Source organism: Metopolophium dirhodum, chromosome 5 (assembly GCF_019925205.1).
Source record: "Metopolophium dirhodum isolate CAU chromosome 5, ASM1992520v1, whole genome shotgun sequence".
Lineage (NCBI taxonomy): Eukaryota > Metazoa > Arthropoda > Insecta > Hemiptera > Aphididae > Metopolophium > Metopolophium dirhodum.
The window spans coordinates 5,820,009-5,830,332 of NC_083564.1; the positions used below are offsets into that span (position 1 = coordinate 5,820,009).

The 10,324-nt window shown below is 29.1% G+C and overlaps 1 protein-coding gene across 1 annotated transcript; it reads right to left on the reverse strand.

The window, feature by feature from the left end:
* Positions 1-503: 503 nt before the first annotated feature.
* Positions 504-6,162, reverse strand: LOC132945878 (uncharacterized). The gene is made up of 4 exons (XM_061015677.1): positions 6,039-6,162; positions 4,269-4,427; positions 3,829-3,996; positions 504-1,057 (listed from the first exon to the last, which is right to left on the reverse strand). Exons 1-4 carry the CDS (start codon positions 6,141-6,143, stop codon positions 899-901), a joined length of 591 nt encoding a protein of 196 aa, XP_060871660.1. The 5' UTR covers positions 6,144-6,162; the 3' UTR covers positions 504-898.
* Between the last annotated feature and the right edge of the window lie 4,162 nt (positions 6,163-10,324).

Genomic DNA, 10,324 nt, shown 5'->3' on the forward strand with positions numbered 1-10,324 from the left:
TAATAAATTACAAAATTTTGGTCACGTGAATGTGGCAAGATCGCATAAATAATTCTATGCTCAATCGTGTTGCTAAAAAGGTTTATGCTCAATCGTGCTTTACCGATTCATACTATACCCATTACAAATCTTTGCAGTCATTATACAATATACATACTAAATCACTATTAGTAGGTAAATGATCAATTTTAGCTGTGTTCATAAAACTATTGTTAATGTTAACATTTTCTTAATGCCATAATGTCGCAAAATGGTTTATTATAATATACACATAGACATGATTTTTCTATATCAACTTTTTAAAAAAATGGCAAGGATAACCTAAATTTCACCAAAGGGAAATCTGTTTCAATGTGTAAAATAAGAAAATATATATTAGAATGGAATCCTTGGAATTGTGAATCATTGGATACTGTTATATACGCCGATCACTTCAGGCGCACACGAATAAACGAACAAATAGTATTTTAAGGACTTTTTTATTAAACACTAGCGTTCAGACACGATCACCAGAATTGACCATTTTTCTGTCTTCACATATTTTTTATATATTAATTTTAGTATCGAAGCACTATCGGTAATATCGGTATTAAGTTTAGCCTAGTTATACATTGTACTTATTGACTATGCTAAAAATTATACTAAATGTTATTTGATTACAAAATTGTTATCTTAACCTAATTTGGTGGATTGCAATAATATGTTTCTACGATGTTACTTGGCTTATTAAATATTGTATGGTTTGTTTTGGAATTTCACCTGTTACATAATATATGATTCTTTTCAAAACTTAGTTAATAGTTTTTATTTTAATATTTTTTATATATTATGCATGATACAACATTACATAACATAGGTCATGTATAATACTATTGTATAAACTATTATAAAATCTATGTTAAAGGGGCTTAATTTCAAATACATAAATTAAGCAGGTATAAACTTCATTATTACGAGTATAATAATATCGAAGTCTGTACGTCCCATAAACAAATGTCTTAGGAAAATTGGTGTTTAAAAATAACGAAGTATCCACGCCTGTGCCCGTATAAGTGCCCTAAAAGTATAAAACAAATATTTAATACAATTATTTATAACAATCAAGGCTTCAAACTGAAACGATTTTTTGTGTTGTTAGTTTAATGGTTTTAGTTCTTCTTCTATTTTTTTCGGTCTAAATTATAAAAACCCGCTTAATATAGAATTTACATTTTATGGTTACTTAAAACCAGTTTTAAATTAATAAAACCGTTAGTATTATTATTTTTTTTGTTAAATAATAATAATTAATAATATGAATAGTATTTATCAGTTATACTATAAAAAAAAATATACAACTACATATTAATTTACTTTATTTTATAAAAAAACGTATTTCTTAGATTCTGAGCGGAGCGAGGAAGCTAGCGGTTTTACAATGGTGTTTAATTTACTTTTTTTATATTCTGTATACAAAATTTCTACCTGAAGGAGTGCTTTGATTTCAACATAAACTGCCTTATCATTTAGCAAATTGAATCGAGATGGTACTTTAGAGAGGTAATTTTTTGATTTTCTCAATAGTTATTTAAAGCCACGGGAAAAACTACTGACAAATTACGAAAAAACGCTTAAAATGGGATTTTAATTTTTAACGATTTGTGTATCACCGTAGCAACGAATAAATAATTATATTATTAATTCAACTTAAAGGCTATAATAAATAATAACATTTTAAAAAATCCATACTGATAAACCATCTCCGCTCAGAATCGTTTTTCTTCAATTCATTATACATTGACCCACTTGTAACCTACTGTACAGCAGAGCGACATCCACTTACCTGCTTTTTATATATAAGTATATGTAAAATAAAACTATATAACATTATAATTTAAATAAATATGTAATAAGTATAGTTGGCGACAACTACACGCTTAGTTAATAAGAAAATAAACGTTTTACAAATATTTGATAATAGCACCGATGATACATGCTGTCAAATCATAAAAGCAGGGCTTAAAACCGGTAACCGGTTTGTAACGAAAACCGGTAAAAAACCGTAAATTTGAGAACTGAAAACCGATGACCGCTTTTAGTTTTGGAATGCTGGAAGCGGTTATTGGTTATCACTTATCGGTAATCACGGTAAATATCTAAGTATTAACATTAAAGCGGTTACCTCGTATTTTCAATCCCGGTTTTATAACCAAAACCTATTCCCATATTTCCTAAAACTTGAATTATGCCATGAATCATGATTACATTATAGTTGAATTTAATTTTCCAGCTATTTTTAAATTTTTTTCCCCAATTGATTGCCGTCGAGTATTTGTTTATCTGTTGTGGATATCACATATTATATATATAGGTATAATAGTGTTTAACTATATATTATAAATACCGTCATAAACGTCGTCGTTCAAGATTATTTTTTTATTGATCTTTGTTTCTTAGAAATATACACATTTATATACAGTGCCACAACTTACTATAGATAGGGGGGACCTTCTAAGTTTAATTTTAAGCAATTTGTTTCAAAATATTTAGGTTTTTATCACATTATACTTTGTTTTGCATACATTTATAAATAGTTTAGTATTAAATTATGACTCCCAGAGCCCAAACCCTCCTGGTTCTGCATTTGTTATTTGTAGTGTTTGCTCCAAGAGTTGGTCCGAAGGCTAGCGTAGAATGCTCGATCTGCAGATCTAGGTAATATATATACAATACAACCAAAAAGTTCCGTGTCAATGTATCACTCTTAGTGTCATCTTGGAAAGTTATAATATTTAATTTTGGTTTTTTACAGTTATAAATAAGAAAATTATAACAATAACATTTTTTTATGCAATTTATATTTTTGATTTATAAAGATCACCATTATCTTGATCATTTGTTTTAAACTTTAAAGCAGTTTGAAAAAATAAATAATAAAAATATTTAAATTGAGAGAATTTGACCAAATTAAAGCATATTAAGTTTTTAATTTTGTAATAATAATAGTTATGTTAACAACCCACGAATAGCCTGAATAAACTGTATTAAAAATATGATTAAAATATTGAAAAAAATTATTTTTAAAAACTGGTTTTAACCGGTAATCGATTACCAAAAAACCTTATCAACGGTTTTTAAACGATTAACGATTATCATAGTGTTTGAAATATTTTTAAAGAAACGGTTACCGGTTACCAAAATATCAAAATTAAACGATAACCGTTTACCGGTTTTCAAAAATTTTCGAGCCGATTACCGACTTTATTGATAACGGTTTTAAGCCCTGCATAAAAGTATAAAAACCCGTTACAAACAATGGTCTTAGATTATTGAATTATCGGATACCATAGATAAAATAACAATAATATTCTATGTGCATACTTAATTAGCATTAAGGGCTACAAACAAGGTGAATTGCATTATCCACCTTAGTTGCAAACTTTCATTTTTTCATATTAGAAACAAAGTGACCAACATAAATAATATAAACAATTATGGTTACTATTATTTATTTTTTTAATTCCTAATTTAAAAATTATATATTTTCGTCTAAGAAAAAAATAATTCTGGTTAAACATATCGTTTTCGTTCTATAAAATAACAAATTGTGGTTCCGTTTTCGTTTTTGTTCATATAAATTTCAAATATAATCGGTTTTAACCGGTTTGAAGCCTTGATTAGTATACAATGTCTATATTATAAATTACAATTATGTGAAATAATTAATTATTAATTTTTGACGAAAGCATAATGTTGATCTAGATATATTTGATGAAAGTTACTTTTATAGTTTTTCGATGAAAATATACTTTAAAATTGATATTATATAATTATAATGTCTTATTATACCGGTGGTATAGGGCATGTGGCATTCTTTATTCCAAGACCGTCCATCACCGCGGTCCACTCGTCTCCCATTAAATTCCTGAATGACGAGCATGCTTTTGGAGACTTATGCATATACGTATTGTCTTTCCAATTCCCGTCTGCATCTCGGGATGCAACATTTGCTTCCATCTAGAAAAATATGGATGACTTAATAATTTTTTAGTATATTAAAAAAGTAACATAATATTATGTGATACATGTAGCAACAGATAAAATACATTAAGTGTTGTTTGTACACTCCAAACATTCCAGTACCATAGTCATCGGGACGGGCGGATCATATGTTAGAACATTAAATGATTGTTGTTTTTATTCGGTGTCAAAACACAATAATGGCAAATTTTCAGACTTTGTTTAAAACAGATTTTGTTATTATTGAAAGCTACATCAGGCGTACTTACAAACAAAGTGTCATCAAATGGAACGATATTGATTGTGGTTCCTCTGATTTCAGTTGCGTTGGATATTTGGTTATAGCTCAGGTAAAAATTGTGTTGTATTTTATAGGATTTTGAAGGATCACAACTCCTTACCTGTTTGAAGTTCAATTTATATGGACCCTAGACAGATATAATCAATTATGTAGGTATCTATATAGTATTCAAAACAATAAAATATAGTAGATTTAATATTATGATGAAGTATGATAAAAAAAAGATAGGTACATAATATTATCATTACCAAGATACAAATTGCAAACATCTTGTGAGTTTTAGTGAACATCAACCACCAATAAACTCAAATCAATAAAAAAAAAAATTAAGAATAATGGTATGCCTATCCAGCTAAATACTTCAAGCCATTATTATATTATACCAACAGCTTAAGAACAAGAATCAGATACACCAATATCACACGTACAGGATGTATGATTGTTTCTAAATATTATTTATCTTTGTGGTTTTTTAAGTTTTTTACTTTTTTGAATGACATCTTGGGATTAATAAAAAATAAAATAAATAATAATGAGCATACCTATCCAGCTATATACTTCATACAATTAAAAGATTATAGCAACAAGAACAAGAATCAGATACACCAATCTTACACATATATACATAATTAAACACCATGAATAACCCTACTGCAGTGTTATAAACCCATTTCATTTAGAAGCGTAATATAAGCATTTCTTATTATATCTATAATATATGTATCCATCTATATATGTGTCCATCTATAGTATTATTATATATATGTGTCCATCTATAATATTATTATGTATATGTATCCAAGTACCCCTGGAAACGAGCACGGCGACAGCATATGACATTCCACTGCGTGGACAGTTTTGGTAGCCACAGCGAGCGTCCTCAGGGGGAGTCAGTCGTATTCCAGCAGAATATTTGTCTGAACCTCCCAAACTCATTTACATTAATTGTTTTACATTGTTTAAAATAAATATTTTGTCGGTTATTTCGCTGAGCGTACTTTATTTAATTTGTCGTGTAGACGTACACAACAGCAGCTAATATGACGACCTCTTGCTATAAACTTGCAACTCTTCATTCAACCATCGATATCAATACCATATAATTTAAAAATAAGATAAAATATCATTTTAACAACAAAACAAAAAAAAATTCCAGTCCATATTATTGTAATCTAATGAGTAAGAACTCAGATGTACATGAAGTTGGCCCCCCCACTTTGTCCGAATGACTTCAAAATACCACCACATAATTGCAAATTAATTGCAAATAATTGCAAATCGAGTTTCATTAGTAAACTCAAATTCAAAATTCGGGGGGGGGGGGGGGCAACTTCATGTAGCCCCCCCACTTTGTCCGATTCATTTCAAAATACCACCAAATAATTGCAAATTCATTGCAACTAATTGCAAATCGAGTTTGACTAATGCTAATCATTTTTTATATTTTTTACGAATTTTTCAGATACACCAATCTCACACATATATACATAATTAAACACCATGAATAACCCTACAGCAGCTAATATGACGAACCCCTCGCTATAAAACTTGCAGCTCTTCATTGAACCATCGGTATCAATACCATATAATTTAAAAATAAGATACAATACCATTTTAACAAAACAAAAAAAATGTCCATGTTACTGTAGTATAATGTAATAAAAATATATAAAACATGTTAAGCAATGTGTTTTCCATTTTAGTCTCACATATTCATTATTAAAAACTAATCACTTACTAATGGTAATGCAGAAAGAATATTTAAATTTCTCGATCCAATACATGATATTGAAGACGATCGAAACAATAGCGATGTTAGTAAATTAATTAAAAAAAAATTCATTCTGACGCGTTTAAGTATAGTTTTTTTTATCGACACTAGTCAGACAAAGTGTAACACACTAGTTATATTTATAAAGCACAGTGCTGTGTTACCTATTTTGTTCCTATGGACATTAATAATATAAAGAACGAATAACATTGACATTTGATTGTAACTATTTTATTGTGTCACATCACATTGTATATTCTAAATAGGGTACAATTGTAGTTATTATGTTTGTTATTGAGTGTGACATCATGTTTACTGCTTATACCTATATATTCGCATTTTTTTCATGATGTTCATTGGTTATCATTATATAGACTTCAAAACAATGAATAGTTTCACCTGATAAGTATCAAAAATAATAGTGTATTTGAAAATATTGTAACGTTACGTAAAAGTTGACGATGCACAAAACCAAACCTTTAATAATACACGTATTTTAAATATTTTATTTTATTTTAGAATATGACCACATATTAGGCTTTACATTTTTAAAAGTGAATTTAAGTAGATATTTTCGATGAATTCCAAACATTTTTTTTATGAAATATTTATTAAATATATATATATTAAATCTGGTCTCAAGTTTTAAAAATTATCATTTATTAATTTGTATGGTGATTATGTTTTTTTTGAAAAATATGCATTTTTAATTTTGTGTTTTAAAAATATATTGTATAAATATGCGAATAAACATATTTTATGTTGTCAGAAATGACAACACTGCTATGATGATGGCTGTGACGATAGAACACTGTGAACGCTCCACTCGACCCCACCAACATGTAATGCTCCATCTATGCATAGATAATATAAGAATGGATAGGACATAAGAATTTATCACATGAAACTTAAGTGATACTATTTTTAAGGTTATATGGGGCAAATATTGATATGATAATTGATAAATAATAATAAATATTTTAAATATTTAACAAAGTTTAGAGTAATTTTCCAGGCACAAGTCGTGGCACTACAATCTAAATACAAACTGACAAATATCTAAATATAACTGACTATCATGTTATCATTATTATTTAATAAAATAGTTTTGCACATAACCTTAAAAAGCCCCATATCGTCTTTCTCTCTTTACGTTCTCTCTTCCCCAAAAAAGCACACGGCCCCATATGGAACTGGTATAGGCATGTCCTATCCATTCTTATATTATCTATGCATCTATGAGTATAAGGGTATGCATATCCATTCTTATGTTATCTGTGGTGGCAACCATAGATAATAAAACTATACCCAAACTAGATACCTAATCGTCTATTGGTCTCCTTTTTGTCATGAAAGTCGACTGCCATTCACAAATCAGGCATTGTTACAAACGTGGGTTAGGTGTATATGAAAAATGTAAACATTATCTGCTTTACAAATGGCGATCAACTTCAAGATTGTTGTATAAAGATATATCTGGTGTTTGTATATTATATATTATCTATGGTGGCAACAATGCCCATGGCCCATGAGAAATGGGAACCGTCTTTTGTCTATTTTTGCGGTTTTCCGGCCGTCCGCTGTCGGGTGATAGTTAGTTTCTTTATTTGGCTTTTATGTATGGCTCTGGGCGGTGACGAAAATCATTCATAAATTAACGTTACGTAGATGTTGGAAGAACGTGCGATTTGCAGATTTCCGGTTAAAATAATTCGCTAACGACGTTGTAGTTCGACGAAAACGACATTAAAATAATAATGGTTTCAAACTTCCGGCAACGTTTCCTCGTAGACGACCGTAAGTGTATTCCGTATTCGATCGGTTTATTTTGTATCATTGTATATCTACGTGTTTCCATGGACATATTTATGTTTAACTTTATACTATACCTAATTATTGTACGACGTCTGCTCGGTCTGACCTTAGCGCAATATATCAAATTTACGTTCAGAGGAACTGATCAGTGGAGTTATCTACTATTGAATTTACCTATTACAAAACTTTAAGTTGGCTTTTTTACGATAATTAATTTTTATGTAGGTACCTATAGCTTATAAGTCTGTAAAATATTACAGTATGAAAACTGTCATATATTGCAGAGAAGTTAATATGCTTATGTACAAACACAGTCGCACGAAGAATGTTCTTAACTTTAAGTTTGATAATAGATCAGTTGACTCTTTTATATAAAACCTAACAACACTATACTCCGTTCCACGAGAGAAGTAGACCGGGCGGCGACCAAAACTAGTCTTTATCCGTGAATTTCCACTACTTTACTAGCTCGAGCGCCACAATTTGTAATTGGTAATAACTACTTATAAAAAATAGAATGTGTAAGATTGTGGAAATAACTCAAACAATAAATATCAAAAAATATCATAAAAAGAAAAAGCAATAAATGTTGGAAAACGTTTATTTACACTCATCATTTATATTGAAGTAAGATTACAATTTTTTTAACAGCAGATTAAAACGCAAATTTATTACCGAGATAAATTTATTTGTAATTTGGATTTCTTATATTATGTTGAATAGTATACCTACTATTATAAAAATATAAAAATGGGTAAATTGTAATACAAGTACAAAGTTTTAAATATAATTATGTGGGTTAAATATATTATACATTTATAACTACATAATATCAAGGGTTTTATTTGATTTATTTATATTATTAAATGTTCATAATATTATCAACTTTTTGAAAATGTTCGTGAAAATTGTCATGAACATTTACATCACTAGTCACTTATATCGACATGATAATATCACCATTGCTTCTATTTATGTCTAATTATGTGATCTTACAATGTATTTATATTTGTATTTGTTATATGGTTTCCAGTTGTCTACACTATTGGCACTTTATAAATATTTATAAAAAGTGAAACAACTACCTACAATATTGACGGTTGCATAATTGGGTTACATTGAACGACATTTACCAATATTTAGTGCCTGAAGAATCTGACAATATCGCTTTAGAGTAATAGGTACGCAGTCAACTATAAGAAGTTAATTTTCATGCAATCTGTAAAACATAGGTAGTAGGCAACTGTGTTGTAGTATAGACTTTGCACTATTGACAAAAAAGGAAAAAAGCAAAGGCGAAAAATGACTTCCTTGGGATACACCACTAACCAAAAGTAGGTACCTAGCAATAAAAAGATCTGACTTCACACTAAAAAGTTTCACCCAGTGATACCTGTGCATTAAGAAATATTCAAACAATGTTATAAGTGGGCCTCCAAATCCAGAAAATTCAAGTGATAGAAAAGATCTTTGTGGTCAACAGAATTAAATGCCTTGGCAAAGTCAAGTATATTATATCTCTTAAACCTGTCAACCGACATCAAAAGCACTGAATATATTATAATTACAGAAAATAACATTATATGTGACAGACGACCATCCCGGACAAAAGCCATGTTGCCCGTCAATGAGTATAAAGTTATTTACCAACAGCTGGATGCCATTGAAGACTAGAGTTTCAAAGATTTTGGATTGAGGATTGTAATATATCTATAATTTCCTACCTCAAAAGAGTTATTAGGTTGGGAAATAGGGGTTAGTGAACTGATCTTCCAGATATCAGGAAATATTCCTCGATCAAGATATGAACGGAAAAGAACTCAAAGGGGAAAATAAATAATACGTAGTCTTAGGTTGAATAAAAGTCACCTGAAAACCACATTGACATAATATTTTTTATATAAATATTTCAAAACGTTTAAAATAAAAAAACACGTAGGTAACATGCCTACTATAAAAATTAGAAATTAGAAAATAATGTTTTCTATATTCATAATATATTTCTGAATTATTCACTGATGATTTTTAAGTACAAAAAATATCTCACAGCAATATTTTGACATTCAAAAGGTATTTTGGGAAATGTTCGAACGCTTGTCAGTAAATAAAATACTAAATATTGTTAATATGTATAGTTTATAATGTTTATATAGTGCAATGGGTATACCGGACCGGCAACTTCTGCTACAGCGGTGTGAATCTAAAGCGACAGCTACTTGGCAATTCTTCTCGGGTATCGCGTTCGTTCGGATATCGCATAAATCAAATTTGGGTTTTCGAATAAACGCGAGTATATACAATATTATATTTGCCAGGAATATGTTTTTATCGTGGAAAAATATTCTTTAATCCTCTAAGTGTGCATTTATATGCAAAATAAAATTTCAGTATAATAATCAGATTGACATAAAATATATAAAATGTATCATCTCCGGGAG

Excerpts from the sequence above, each read along its gene's own strand:
- LOC132945878 (XM_061015677.1), bottom strand. The coding sequence starts at position 6,143 with ATGAATTTTTTTTTAATTAATTTACTAACATCGCTATTGTTTCGATCG. Across the intron at positions 4,428-6,038 it reads TTCTTTCTGCATTACCATTA|GGTCCATATAAATTGAACTT; the intron begins GTAAGTGATTAG and ends ATATCTGTCTAG. Across the intron at positions 3,997-4,268 it reads CATTTGATGACACTTTGTTT|ATGGAAGCAAATGTTGCATC; the intron begins GTAAGTACGCCT and ends ATATTTTTCTAG.